The following is a 15,739-nucleotide window of genomic DNA, read 5'->3' as shown; positions in this document are numbered from 1 at the left end:
TGGTATACTCAAATGTGCTATATGCCACACTGGAACCTGCTAGCTCATTCAGGTATTGACAAGTTACCTTGTTTTTTTAGTGAGGATCTTAGAATAATCTTCAGTCCTTTCTGTGCAGTCATTGGAGTTTATTGTAAACGTGCCACTGATGCGAAAGAACACAGCCCAATATTTTATTTTTGATTTCTTAAAATTCGGGTATGGGGAAAACTATTTGATAGGATTTACTACAATTATTTTTGTGAATTATGGTTTTCTTGTTATTATGCAGCCAAAAAAAAAAAAAATATGGAAACGTACTGAATGCTGAGGCCAATGTCAGACTTCAAGTATCATCCACAGCTGGGGTCAAATTGTTGTACCCAGAGCAGCAGCTGTTTTTGTTTTTAGTAAGTCTTTTTATGGCAAGTAAGTGTTGCATATTTGAACTTCTACATAATCTGTTTTATATATATTTTAAATACTGATATACTGGGCAGGATTTCAATGGAAGAAAAACTAAGTTTAGAAGTGCTGGCTTTGGTTCAGAGGCTTTGGAGACCTGGGCTGGCCTCCTTACCCATCTCAGGACCCCACCCCTCATACCCCACCCCTTCCCAAGGCCCCTTCATTCCCTCATGGCCTTTGCTTGTGGCCTGGAAACTCCTGATGGACAAACTGCTGCTCCTGAGAGATGACACGACCTAAGCGGAACTGCGCCAGAGGCTGGTCCTGAAACCAGGCAGAAAGGGCTCTAGGCCCCAAACCCAACCAGAGCTTTGGCACATTTTAAGGACCTTGGACAGCAAACGCAGCCTTACCCCTCCCAAGGCCAGAAAGAGAGCAGTGGGGGCGGCCCACTCACCCTTCTTGGTGGCCTCGAAGCTGTCGTGGAAGTGAATCCTCTGGATGTCGTAGGTCAAGGTTGTGTTGGGCAGCAGTGTCCTGTTCCTGTTGATGATGTTGGCAGAAAATCGAAAGGCATGCTCCTCGGCGTTCATGATCTGGGCGTTGGGGCCGTCTGCATACTCAAAGATTCCTCCTGCGAGAGATGGGTAAAATAGTGTGTGCTGGGGAAGGAGGAGGGCTGCCAAGAAAGACGCTTGGTTCAGAAGGTTTTATGGGCAAGATTCTTCCCCCAAATGTTCAATAATATGCCAGATTATCCCCATATGTAGAAATTGTGTTGGAGCATAAGAAATATGAAAACCTCCCAGTTCATTTCACTCAGCTAGCAAATTCCTAATAACAGAGACTGAAAAACAGAGCCCGACAAACAGAGCCCAAATAAAATGACCAACTTATGAATATTGCTATGAAAATTCTCAATACAGTGCTGGAAAGTAGAATCTACCAGAATATTATTACAAGGATAACATGCCATGACCACAGAGTTGTATTCTAGGGGTATAAGGGTGGTTCAATATAAAGACATCTATGAATATCATTCCATCACATCAACAGTTCAAAGGGAAAAAGATATGATCAACTCACAAAATGCAGGAAGGCATTTGATAAAATTTGGTGGGAATGTAAATTGATACAGCCACTATGGAGAACAGTATGGAGGTTCCTTAATAAACTAAAAATAGAACTACCATGTGACCCAGCAATCCCACTACTGGGCATATACCCTGAGAAAACCATAATTCAAAAAGAGTCATGTACCACAATGTTCATTGCAGCACTATTTACAATAGCCAGGACATGGAAGCAACCTAAGTGTCCATCAACAGATGAATGGATAAAGAAGATGTGGCACATATATACAATGGAATATCACTCAGCCATAAAAAGAAATGAAACTGAGTTATTTGTAGTGAGGTGGATGGACCTAGAGTCTGTCATACAGAGTGAAGTAAGTCAGAAAGAGAAAAACAAATACAGTATGCTAACACATATATATGGAATCTAAAAAAAAGGTTCTGAAGAACCTAGGGGCAGGACAGGAATACAGACACAGACGTAGAGAATGGACTTGAGGACACGGGGAGGGGGAAGGGTAAGCTGGGATGAAGTGAGAGAGTGGCACTGACATATATACACTACCAAATGTAAAATAGATAGCTAGTGGGAAGCAGCCGCATAGCACATGGAGATGAGCTTGGGGCTTTGTGACCACCTAGAGGGGTGGGATAGGGAGGGTGGGAGGGAGATGCAAGAATGAGGGGATATGGGGATATATGTGTACGTATAGTTGATTCACTTTGCTATACAGCAGAAACTAACACAACAGTGTAAAGCAATTATACTCCAATAAAGATGTTAAAAAAAAGAGAATGCTTAATAATCTAGCTCTAGAAGAGATACTTCCTTGAAGCATCTTCAGCTCAAATTGGCCTTTAACATCACTACTGGTGAAACACTAGAGGCATACTCATTAAAGGAAAAAAAAAGAGGAGGTGTGTAGAGTCACACCACACCATTAACCAATGAAATAAGAAGGAAAAAGAATTTAGAGGCACATCCCTTGGAAAGAAAAAAATTCTTATTTGCCAATGATATAAAGGTCTTCCTAAAAGCTCTTAAAATAATCCCTAAACGTGAAAACTAGTAAGAACTAGTAGGAGACTCAAGTTCAATGACCAGTTAGCACAAATTAAGTGCTTCTTTAAATCAGCAACAACCAGTAAAAAGTTAATGGCAAAAGGATTTCCTTTACAATATCAACAAAATAGTAAATAACTAATCATGAACCAACTCTAATATTAAAAATGACAAAAACACCTTAAGTGAGAGACATAAAAATAGATTTAAACGAGGAGGCATGTCATGTTCCTGGGTAGGTAGGGTCAAGGATAGAGGTGTCAGTTTTTCTCCAAATTACTTTTTCAGCTTAATGTAATTCCAGTGAGAATCATAGAAGAATATATATGTGTGTGTATATATATATATATATTTTTTTTTAACTTGACAAAATGACTCTAAAATACATCTGGAAGATTAAACAGGAGACAGCCTAAAAAGAGATGAGAGATAACTTGCACTGCCAGATTTAAAATATATCATAAAGCCAAAATAATTAAAACCATGTCCTAATGGTATATGAGAACAGTTAGGCCAATGGAACGAGATAAAAGCCCACAGAAAAAGATTCAAGTCGAGATAAGTATTTAAGACATGATAAAGATGGCTATTTCCAATCAGAAGGTAGAAGATGAATTATTCATTAATTGTGCTGAGACAATTATTCAATTATTTGGGAGAAATTTAAGTTAGATTCCAATCTTAAGCTATATATCAAAAAAAAAAAAAAAGTTCCAGATGGAGCAAAGATTAAATAGCAAGAAAGTAAGGGAAGGAAGGGGGCAAATAACTCTACAAAACTACCTAAAAAGACAATATAGGTGAATATTATACAACATTGAGGTGGAGGAGGCCTTCCTAGGCATTCCAATAAAGTCAGAAACCATAGGAGAAAGATTTATGACTTCACAGAAATAATATAAAATGTGTAGATTTCAAAATTTCCATAAACAGAATTAAATAGCAAACAACAAACTTGGAAATAATATAGGTAACATATATAGCAGTATAAAGGTTGATGTTCTTATTTTATAAAAAGCACTTAAAACACTTAAAAAAGACAAATGCTCCAATAGAAAAATGTGCAAAGGGCAAGGATGGGCATTTCACAAAAGAAAAAAATAATAATACAAAGGAGCTATTAACACATATGAAGAAATGTGCATCCACTCTAATAGTCAAATAAACTCAATTTAAACCAATAGTGAAATACCATTTTTGCCTGTCCCAGCTTTGCTGAGGGTGTTTGGAAACAAACATTTGCTTAACTGTTGGTAGAAGTGGGAACCGGTACACTCTCCTTCCTTGATGGCCATTAGAAATGTATCAAAAGCCTTAAAAATGCTCACACCTTGAGCTCATATCTTTGGTTTCTAGGAATTGATTCCAACGATGGGCACACAGATCATGTGTGAGGAGGCGGATCTACAGATGCTCAACACCAGAGAAACAGTAAATAAATGGCAATTTGTCATATATTCCCATATAATAGCAAACATTTAATGATTGGGAAGTATCCATGATATATTTTTAAGTGAAAAACAAAAGTCGTAAAGCAGGAGATGCAGCGTGACCCCCACATTAGAAAAGGAAGAATAGAAGGAAGATGAGGAGGGATTCATATCATTGACAAAAGAAGAGGAGCCATTTCAAAACAACACAAGTGAACAGTCCTATGTAATAGATTTCTTATTTTGTTCTTTCTGCTTATTTTCCCAAAATAAACCTCTATTCTTAAAAGAAAATCAACTTCATTGTGGTATTATTTACATGAAGAAATTTCACAAAATTCACCGTTTTAAGTGTACAATGATTTTTAGTAAATTTACTAAATTGTGTGACCATCACCACAATCCAGCTATTGAACATTTCCATCACCCCAGTAAGATCCCTGGTGCCCACTTACAGTCAATCATTGTTTTCACCCCCTACCCTCCGGCCTCAGGCAACCACTAATTTACTTTCTGTTTCTAGAGATTTGTCTTTTCCAGGCACTTCATTTAAATGGAATCATGCAATGTGTGGTCTTCTGCATCTGGCTTCTTTCACTGAGCATAATGCTTCTGAGGCTCATCTACGTTGTAGCACGTATCAGTACATCATTTCTTTTTATTGTTAAATAGCATTACTTTCTATGGATGTACCACATTTTATTTACCCGTTCACCACCAGTTGATGAGTATCCGGGTTGTTCAATTGTTTTAAATTTTTTTAAAAAAACAGTGAATATTTTAAAAAGTAAACAAATAAATCTGCTGCTCTCCCACCCCCGTGGGTATTCCAGCAGGCTTACAGTTTGTAACACATAGTGTGCATGCATGTGAGTCTGTGTGGGGATGCAGAAACATGCTGAGCACATCCGTAAAACAAGACGAGAAGACTGCATCCCCAAATGTTAAGAGGGTGTCTCTCTGAGTGGGAGGATTACGGGTGACTTGAATTTCCTTCTTTGTGCTTTTTCTGTATTTTCAAAAAGTTCTGCAGGGAACATGTGTTATATTTCTAATCAGAAAAGCCATCATGTGATTGTGTGTATGTGTTTAAAGGAAAATAAATGATCAAAATACCATATGATCCAGTAATTCCATTTCTATGGATACAAATTTAGAAAAAGTTAGAGTAACATAAACATTTATGTATAAGGATATTCTTAAAATAGTATCTTGAAATAATATTGAAAAAAATAGAAACAACTTGATGTTCAAAAGCAGATTACTCAATATATTAAAACCCATCCATATGGCAGAACAACTTGTAGGTATTAACAGTCAGGGTATTGGATGGCAGGATATGGTGTCTGGGATTTGCTTCAAAATAATATGGGAGGGGTGGATGTGAAGGGAATGCAGATAGGGCAGGAAAGGCCATGGGTCGCTGATTGCTGGGGCCAGGTGGTGGGTACACAGGGATTCATTATACCGTTCTCCCTAAGTACATATGACAGACGTCCTCCATAATAAAATCGTCTTTAAAATCATAGTATATAAGGCAAAAATAACAAATTGTGGTCATGCAGTCAGAGAAAATTATTTGCAGATGCTTATAACCATTCTCTTAAAAACTCAAGAGAATCATATCAAAACCTAGTAGAAAGTAAACAGAAAGCTCATCAAGGGACCAGCATATAAAACATATATAGAAAAATGTATAGCCTTCCTATAAATCAGCAATAAACAGTGAGGAATTACAAGGGAAAAAAGAGACCCTATTCACAAAAGCAACAACAAAAAAATAAAATACTTTACAATAAGTGTGCTATTCCTATATCAAGAAAACTACAAAACTTTACTGGGGGACATAAAAGAAGACTTGAATAAATGGAGAGACATAACTTTCTCCTGGAAGGGAAGGCTCAATATTGTAAAAATGTCAGCTCTCCTCAAATTAATTTACAAATTTAATGCAATTCCAATTAAAATCAAAAAGGACATACCAGAAGAGCGTACACCAAAATGTTAACAAAGGTTCTTTCTATAAAGTAAAAAGATAATGGACTGCTTTTGCTTAGTGCTTTTCCCCCCAAATGTTCTGCACGGAGCTTTGGTAATAAGGAAAAAAGCTTTTAAAAAACGCTCTTAAAACATACTTAATGATACAGGAAATGCTCATCCTGCCCGCCCCCAAAGGCAACAAAATAATATTACAGTATGAAACCTATTTATCAAATAAAAAGCACATAACTATATTTATAGACAAAAGACTGGAAGGATCTATACCATGGTACCAGTGAGTTTCTCTGGGAAGAAGAGGTTTATGGATACTTTTAATCTTGCTCTTTGTAGTTTCTTGATTTTTCCAAATTATTTACAATGAATAAGTATTATTTTTAATATTTTAAAATGTAAACATCAAAAAAAAATTCTTCCAAGAAAGGCTGGGGAGAAATCTAGTCATTACAGAGCCCCATCCCAAATGAGGGTCAAAGGTCATGGGACAATGGGCCATTTCCTAGGGCTTCACACATCCTTGCTTGCCTCTCAGACCTTGGCAGGTGGGGAGGAGAGGAGAGAGGGGGTCTCAAGCCACTGAGACCCAAGCCCAGAGGATACACAATTCAGTCCCATGAATACCCACTGGTCTCTGCCCACTTGTCACTGGGTGCTGGGATGAGAGAAGTCAGTCCTGGGCCTCTGCTCTCAAGGAGGACTCAGCTGACAATAAACAGATGACCATAGATGACCGTAACCAGCATGTGCGGCAATCAGCTGTTCCCAACTCAGGTTCCAGAGACAGTCAGGCCTCAGTCCAAACCCTGGTTCTACCCACTGGAGGAAGTTACTCTCTCTGAGACTCAGTTTCTCCATCTGCAAAGTGGGGTACACACTTCCAAGGGTTGTTTGTTGCGAGGAAGAAAGAAAACAATGTAGCTAAATGCATGGGACATGGTGAGGACTTAGTAAAGGGCAGTTACTAAAGTAGAAGTGAAACAATGCTATTTAGAAAAACAAAACGAATTCTGAGCTTCTACATTCTAGGGCAGGGGTTGACAAACATTTTCTGTAAAGGAGCAGATAGTAAATATTTTTGGCTTTGTGGGCCAGAAGGTCTAATGGACTCTTCCATTGTAGCATGAAAGCAGTATATGTAAACAATGGATGTGGCTATGTTTCAATAAAGTTTTATTTACAAAAACAGGCGGTGAGCTGGATTTGGCCAGTGGGCTGTAGTCTGTGCCCTCTTCCAGGGGAAGGGCAGCCTTTATCTCAGAGGGAAAAGCACCTTAGGGCCTGGATGGAGAAGATAAGACGATGATAGTACTGAATTGCTGTGCAAAAGAAACAAAGATGGGATGTTGAATTTTTGTGTGGGGAGGATTGGAGAGAAGGACCCAAGAGAAAGGGAATAGACAGGAAGTGGGCCCAAAAAGAGAGAAAGAAGAGGACAATATATCCCAGGACCAAAGGCGGGTGAGGCCACGGCAGGAAGGGCCACGTTAACACAGTGATGTCTGGTTCTTAGTGCCCAGTTAGCCTGATGTGTGTGTGTGCTGTCATCTCCTTCCTTACAGGAGCCCCATCACTTAGTAAAGTTGGTCACAGAAAACTGACCCCAGCTTGTGCTCTTTGGGGACAGTGAAGGAAGGTGGGCAGAGTCCAGCACAGGGCGAATCAGGGTAGAAAGAGGACAAGGGGTGCAGGAGGTGGGATGAGAGGGGATGGAAAATTCAGCAGAGAAGGAAGTTGGAACAAGAGGTGATTAGGAGAAACCAGAAGCCCTGGGGCAGCTCAGAGATGCTGCTGGAGAGAGGCTGTTCCCCCATCTCTATCCCCCAAACACAGGCAAGGATGGGTCATTTTACTTGAACATTAAGGGCAAGATGATCCCCCAAATTTGAATGTATTGGGACACCCAGGCAGCAAATATTTAGATACAGTGCAGAGGTTCAGAGAGTGGGTTCTGGAGGTAGCAGACCTGGGTTTGAGTCTTGGTTCCATTCACAGGCTGCCCTTCTCTCTAGAGAACTATTCTCACTTCTTCCCGGGGGGCAGTGTGTAGCCAATGACTGAATGATACTGGGGCTCAAAAGGGTGGTCCCCTTGCCTCAGGGTGGGTATAACTCTGTGGTGCAGGTATGCTCCACAGCCCCTCCCAACAGCCCCACCTTGCATCGGACGAAGACCAGATCTTACCCAAGGCTGCATCTTGGTCCATCCCTGTCCCCTTCCCTATCCTGCTTTGCTCACTCCCCAACAGGGTTTTCCTAAAGAGCGCTCTTTCCTGTTATCGACCCCAGGTATCTGAATCCTTGACTCAGGCTCTGCATCTGGGGGACCTGACCTAAGATAGAGGTGACGTTGCTTCAGGGAGAGTATCAACCACACTTATCTTTCAGTTCTTTTGGAGGAAGGGAAGGGTGGCACCGAACCTCATCCACTGAAAAACCTTTGAGGGTTCTTCTACCCTCTCCCTTCTGGGTCCTCTTGCCCCCTTTCTCTTTTTTGCAGGGGGCTCTATAGATCAGGGAGCTTTGGAAGCTCAGTGTCTGATGGGCTGGGGTTCTAATTCAGGCTCTGCCCCATGGAAGAAAGGCTGCTTTGGGTCTTGGCTTCTGGAAAGAGCACTCCGCCCCGCTTCAGAGCAGCTCCCCCATTCAGCTGGCTCCTCTCTATTCTCTCCCTTCCCATACATTCCTCATGATCATTATTTAAAGAGGCTAATAAGTAGGTTGGCACCGTTGATTAATGCATAATCTTAATCATGATTGCATAGCGTAATTGGCATTAATTTGAAGAGCTAGTTCATTATGAAAATAATTGTCACTGCTTTCTGCTTTAATAAAATGGAGCAGAGACACCAGGGCTGCTGAGGAAATAGGATGGTGTGTGTGTGTGTGTGTGTGCGCACACGCTGTGTGATGGGTCCCAGAAGACGTTAGCAGGGGTGGAGCACAGGTGCAGTTGGATCATTTCCTTGCAACAAAATCTTGAGTGTAAGCCCAATGGGTAAAACAAATAACAATAATAATAATAACAATAACACAACTGATTATGTGCTGGGGATGATGCTGAATGCTTTCCACCTGCTTCATTTATTACAAGAACCTCTACAGCCCCATTAGACAGAAATGATTATTGCCCCATTTTACACAAGAAAAAACGGAGGCCCAGGGAGGTTAAAGAGGTTGTGAAAACTACTATGTGGTAAATTCTCTTCTGCAACCAAAGCCAGCTTGTTAGTGCCAACTGTTAACTTTTCAGGAGTTGTGAAAGTGAGTTACTAAACCACTGGCAGCTTGAAAGCAGCCACAACGAGAATGTTTACACCACAGAAATAAGCAGGTGCTGCAAATGAGGGCTTTTTTTTTTTTTTTCCCCTGGAGAGCGTGATTACCAGCACACCTCTGCCCAAGCCCATTTCCATCATCTGGACTCTTAAAGACTGGATGCCACAGTTCCTGAGAAGGCTCTGTAGCCCCCAGGGCTCCACCAGGCGCAGCATGAAAACCACCGCTCAGAACTAACCTCATCTACAGACAGCGAAACGCAAGGCCGGGGGTGGAAGAGGAGCGCTCGAACTAGCTGTGCCAACCGGAACCGATTTCCTTCTTGCTCCTTCTACAGTGACATGTTGTCATGTGTTTCGAGAAACATTCTGACTGCCCTAAGTATAAACACCCTTATTTTTAAGAGTGCTTCTTCTGTCTCTGGAAATGTGCCCAAACGGTGGCATTGCCCTGCCTCCCAGGTGACCTACGGTGGCCTGTGACCTCAAATACGTGGTGCTGTCCTGCCACGTCTCATCATGAAGAGCAAGGAGGCACCGCCCACAGCCCCTGCTGCCCCAACACACACTCCCTCTGGGCAAGTGGCCCTAGAGCCCCTCCAGCGCACAGGTCCCAGGGCAGATGCAAGCAGAAGACTGAGTCCGCTGATTAAGCCCATGACCTCATGACTGTCTAGGGCTGGTCTGGAGTCTTGAGATGTTCCTTTCTCTTGAACAACTTTGTGCTCTTGAATTTGGCCCTTGCGAAGGCAGCCCAGCCAGCCCAGCCCCGACTGCGGTGAGCCTGGCAGACTCCGGCCGAGCCTGCAACATGCCGCCACCTGTCTGTCTGGCAGCCGAGTCCCAGGAGACATTCACGTTCCCAGCACCAGGCCCAGGCACCGTCAGTCCTCTGGGGCCTAAGTCTGTTCTTTCTTTTCCAGTCTGCTTTGGTCTCTTTCTGAAGTTTCCAAGGTGTCGTAGAGATTGAGACGCTAATCAGTGAGATTGTTGCCAACAGCCTCTTCCCGGGCCGCCTCCCTGTCTGTTCTGATCAGGGCTCTCTCTTCTCCCTGCCGGGGCCCCTGCGGCTCTCTGTAGCCCGTGGGTTGGAAGAACCAGGCTCTGCTTTCAACTGCACCTTAGCCAGCTCTTCAGGGCCCCGGCAGTGCCTGGGGACTTGCTTCTGGGCCTCTCTGTGCCCTGATCTCAGCAGAAAGAGGAGATGGGGGGACACACTGGCTGACTTCCCCCACTGGGCAGAATAGGTGGTTTACAGAAGGTAAGCAGTGCCCAGTGGAAAAGTGCCAAGGATAGGCTTTCTGAGGTCCTGGGCAAGGGAGAGGAGACAAGGAGTCTGTGTGTCTCCCCTCCTCTGGGTTCGTTGATTCGTTCGTTCATTCATTCATTCCCCAAGCAGTTTATAGGCTACAACCATGAACAAGGAACCAGGCTGAACACTAGATGAGTCAGAGAGAGATTAGGCATACTCCCAGGCCTTCAGGAGGTCAGAGCTCGGAGGAGGAAATGAGAGAAGGGGCACACATAAAATCGCTATGGGTAAAAACTCTCCACGTGATCAGAATGTCTGGAAAGCTGGGGAGACTCGGAGAAGAGGGAGCCATGGATATCTCCGTGGATAAGGCAGCATCTGCCCTGCTCAGAGCTGAGCTGTGGAAGGAACGTGGCACCGGCGAGGGAGAGAATGGCCGTGGGTAGGTTCTTGAGGATGGGGACTTGGGCTAGGGCAGGGCCAGTGGGGAGGGAGTGAAGCAGGGGCCAGGCAGGAGGGGAGCTGCTGGGTTTGCTTCTCTAGGACTGATCTGTGATGAGATGAAGGAGGGAGGTGGGGGCCTGCTGGAGGGAGCATCAAAGAAGACCCTGGAGTCTGGACCAGAATGGGAGTGCAGTCAAGCCTGTGGACTCCACAGTCAGGCTGCCTGAATTTGAACTGACCCCGCCATTTCCCAGCTGTGCAAACTTGGGCAAGTCCCTTCCCTGCCCTGTGCCTCTGTTTGGTCATCTGAAAACAGGCATATTAGTAGCACTTACAACATAGCTCTATTTTGAGGCTTAAATGGCATAAATCATCTAAGGCACATTGTAAGCCCTCATAAGGGCAAGAAGTTACAATTTTGTGGTGACAGGGAAGCTGGGGGGCTTTAAATTAAATGGGGGTATCCGGAGAAAGAACAGATCTGAGGAGAGGATTGCAATCCCGGGGGGCCCCAGGGGAGGGCTCCTGATGGAGTCCCGGGGCCTGGTGGCAGTTGTTTTAATTGATCTGATGATATGCAGAGCTTTGTCTGTACAACTCAGGGACGCGCAAGTCAAATATTGCAGAATCCACCATGTCGGGAGGATGGCTGGAGCCTCCCGTGCTGCCCAGAGACCCTGATGACCGATGGGCTGTCATCAGGTGGAAGGGCAGGAGCCAGGGCTGCTGGGAAGGGGGCTGCTGCGCAGGGGCCCAGGGGCAGTGGGCGCCCTTGCCGGAGGGGCCAAAGGAAAGAAGATCCTGAATCCCGAGTCCCTGGTGGGGCTGTCCCACCTCCTTGATGGGCAGAGCCGTCACACAGCCCACCCCCATGCACACCTGCCCACAGCAGAAAGGCCAGCCATAGGCCTGGCATTCGAGGCCCTTCCCGGGCCAGCCTGACCTCCTCCACGCAGGACATCGTCCACTCACACTGCACGTGTCACCCTCCCCTTCGTGCCTCTGTGCTTTCGAGTGTGTTCCCCTCTGCCTGGATCGCCTTTCCTTCTGTTTCCTCCTTCCAAAGCTGGCTTCCATATTTCTCTTCTGAGCCTTGTGTAGCAAACGCTGTCCTTGTGTCCTCCTCCCCCCACCACCACCGCCAGGGGCCGCCTGCAGACATGTCCTCTGCCCCCCCTTGGAATTCGCTGGCGATGGTGCAGCCGTGGCGAGCGAGGGAGAGAACACAAGAGCCAGGGAGCTGAGCTCAGCAGAGCCTCAGCTGAGGAGGCAGGGAGCAGGCAGATGAACCCCGGCTTCCTCGCCCCTCAAAGGTGCAATTCCGAGGCAAGATCTACCCAGTTTTTCATAGGGCCCCAGCGGGGCTGAGCCCCAGTTGCCCACAGCACAAGCCACCTGCGGACGCACCTTCACTGGCTTTCCTCCTTCCCCATCTCACTTTCCTGCTCCATCGCCATACTTCCTGGAATCATCTCCCAGATAAACCACTCGCACCCTAACTTGTTGAAGGATATGCTTTGGGGAGCTCCCAACTAAGACGCCTTCCCTGAGCTCCAAATTCATCCTCTGTACCCACCCTCACCTGTGTTACGTGTCATGTCCCCCACTCCCTCCCTGTTAGGCTGTGGGCATCTGGAGGGTGGAGACACACCTTAGTGGTCCTGGCATCTCTTTCCCGCTCCAGTGTCTAACACTGTCTAGCACAGAGAGGATGTTGAGACACGTTTATTAAATAAATACGTCCATAAGTACATGAGTGTGTGCCTGTATACACACACACACACACACACACACACACACACACACTACTTGTTTTAAAAGCTAATTCCTGTTCAGGACTTTGATACTTAAATGACAAAGCAAAAAGCACACAAATATCCTCCAGACCACCTGCCATGAAGATGCCCAGCAGGGCGGATACCCAGGTCCTGCAGTTTTCAAGCTCCTCCGTCTCCCCATCTCTGGCCATGATCGGCTCTTACTAGAGGAGGAAGCTGAGGCTGGGGTGCCCTCAGTAGGCAACCTTCCAGGCCCCTGCCCCTTGCAGGGGTAGATAGGGTGCCATGTGCCTGGTGACATGGCTGGATGGCTGTAAAGAAAGGACCTGATTCTGGCTGGGGGTGGACCCTCCAAGCAGCCCTAACAAAAGCTCCTCTCCAAACCCGGGGCCCCACTCCACAGTGGTGTCAGCACCTGGAAGATAGCCCTCCCTCAGCACCAGCCTGCCTGCCCACAGCCCTGCCCTGAGGAGGCCAGGAGGCCAGTCTAAGGCCACTGGGATGCGGTGTGGGCAGGGGCAGGGGCAGGGGGAGTAGAACCTGGGAAATTAGCGAAGGAATGAGCCAGCCTGTTCTGCATTATTAATCCCATCCTCATCTGTTTTAAATATCAATTGCCATGCAGGTTAAATACTTATTCAGATGCCTTTTAGCTTAAAAGCAAGCTAATTGATCTCTGGAGATCCTGAATGAACAGTGAAGAAAGTGCACTAATTATAGAATCAACCTCCATTTCTCTGTTTTGTTTCTTCTCTGACAATGCTGCTGGAATGACAGAAGGGGGTCTGGTGGAGCAAAACACGTGCTGTTTTGATTAGGCTGCAACACAAAGTTGACCTGCAGGCCCCGCCCCCCACCCCCTCCCCCATGGCTCCTGACTCTGGGATGAGTTCTCCCAGGTGGGCCTCCTGGGCACACTTCTCCCAGGTGGGAGCTCTTAAAGACAGGACTTCAATGGGCTTCCCTGGTGGCGCAGTGGTTGAGAATCTGCCTACCAGTGTGGGGGACACGGGTTCGAGCCCTGGTCTGGGAAGATCCCACATGCCGCGGAGCAACTGGGCCCGTGAGCCACAACTACTGAGCCTGCGCGTCTGCAGCCTGTGCCCTGCAACAAGAGAGGCCGCGACAGTGAGAGGCCCACGCACTGCGATGTGAAGAGTGGCCCCCCGCTCGCCGCAACTAGAGAAAGCCCTCGCACAGAAACGAAGACCCAACACAGCCAAAAATAATAAATAAATAAATAAATAGAAATTAGAGCACTGAATGTAAGATGAGAAAAGTTTAAAAAAAAAAAAAAAAAGACAGGACTTCAAGATGCTGAAAATATCAGTATGGTTGTCTGCTCTCGGCCCACCCATCCTGCAGGCCTGTCCCCCCATTAAAGAAAAAACCAACACAAATGCAGCCCAAATCTCTCGAAGTCCATTTTCTGCTCACATACGCTGACCTCCTCTGGGGTCTCAGCTTGTGATTTTGCACTGGCCTCCTGGAATTAGGCAGTACAGCCCAGCTGACCTTGGCACCCCTCTGGTCCCTCCCATAGCTCCCTATTCACTAGGGACGCCCATGCTGCAGCCCCGTGGTGCCTGGACCACTCCAGTTGAGGGAGCCGGGGTTCCTCAGCCAGGAGTAGTAGATTCCTCTCTCCTGCTCCGGAGACGTGTCCTGTCGCTTTCTCTTCTCTCCCTGTCCAGGTTCCGACTCCATCTACTAAGCTGCCTTGGGTAGAACAGAGAATGGGCACCTCTGTCTTGACTGGAGGGAAAACTGTGTCATTGCTGTTTCAGCAATGCTGGGAAACTACCGTCGATGTGTAGGGAGGGTGAAGTCTTCCATATGTTTGGGAAAGTAGAAGTTAAACAAGATTGAGGACTTGGCTGGTGGCACAGTGGTTAAGAATCTGCCTGCCAATCCAGGGGACACGGGTTCAAGCCCTGGTCTGGGAAGATCCCACATGCCGCAGAGCAACGAAGCCCGTGTGCCACAACTACCAAGCCTGCGCTCTAGAGCCCGCGAGCCACAACTACTGAGCCCACGTGCTGCAACTACTGAGCCCACATGCCACAACTACTGAAGCCCGTGCGCCTAGATCCCGGGCTCCGCAACAAGAGAAGCCACCACAATGAGAAGCCCACACACCGCAACGAAAAGTAGCTCCTGCTCGCTGCAACTAGAGAAAGCCTACGTGCAGCAACGAAGACCCAACACAGCCAAAAATTAATAAAACAAACAAACAAACAAAAAAAAACCGTCCACAAGATTGAGCAGGTTCCTTTCCTGCAGAAGTTCTCTGGGCATTTGCTGTGCTCACGCGCAGCCTCTGAGAGGTGGGGAGCATAGGCAACATTCCCCAAACTTACTTGACAACCATGGAAACCTCTTTTGGCAGAGCATCTCTCTGAAAACACGCTTTGGGAATTGCTGCCCCACAGTGATTTGGGCAAAAGTTTCTTTTCCCCTTCTGAGGAATGAGCTATTTGAGGTTCAGGTCTAAAGCCTTCACATCTCAGTCTGCCCCACATAACCTGGTCCCCAGCCCTGAGCACCAGAGACACACAAAGAAAGAATGGAGAAAGTATAACAAAGTATGATGGTGAAAGTATTTGATCTACTTACCGCCAGGGGGTCCATGTGACGGGTTTTGTTTTTACTGGATTGATTCTGGGACACAAGTTACAGGTTGTTTTAACGCAGCTTAGAGGCGTGATTACTCTGCTAGGCTCTCATTAGCACGTGTCTATGTGTGTGTGTGTGTGTGTGTGTGTGTGTGTGTGTGTGTGTGTGTGTGTGTGTGCACCTGGGCAGGTGTGGGCACTCAACTCACAGGGGCGGGGGCACAGCAGGGAGGGAAGCATGGGAAGCCGATTCACCAGCCCCATACTTTGTGCCTCTCTCCCCAAGGCACTGGGTTGAAATAAGAGATTCTGACTTAATTATGATCATTAGCCAATGAGACTGCTTGCATCTTCACAAGCTCTCAGCTCCTACAAAGGAATTCCAAGTGACCTTGTCCCCCCACAGACACCACTGATAGAGC

At 46.0% G+C, this 15,739-nt stretch overlaps 1 protein-coding gene across 3 annotated transcripts in view; it reads right to left on the bottom strand.

Moving 5' to 3' along the window:
- Positions 1 to 15,739, bottom strand: part of GRIK3 (glutamate ionotropic receptor kainate type subunit 3) — a 233,412-nt gene that overhangs the window by 91,157 nt on the left and 126,516 nt on the right. For all 3 annotated transcript variants that reach the window (XM_082387664.1, XM_082387662.1, XM_082387663.1), the window contains exon 2: positions 845 to 1,021. In XM_082387664.1, the coding sequence (XP_082243790.1) occupies positions 845 to 1,021 (177 nt within the window). The remainder of the gene's footprint in view (positions 1 to 844; positions 1,022 to 15,739) is intronic.

Source organism: Balaenoptera borealis, assembly GCF_965194805.1.
Source record: "Balaenoptera borealis genome assembly, chromosome: 1".
NCBI lineage: Eukaryota > Metazoa > Chordata > Mammalia > Artiodactyla > Balaenopteridae > Balaenoptera > Balaenoptera borealis.
The sequence above is the reverse complement of the archived record's forward strand: the minus strand, read 5'-3'. Positions and strand labels throughout refer to the sequence as shown.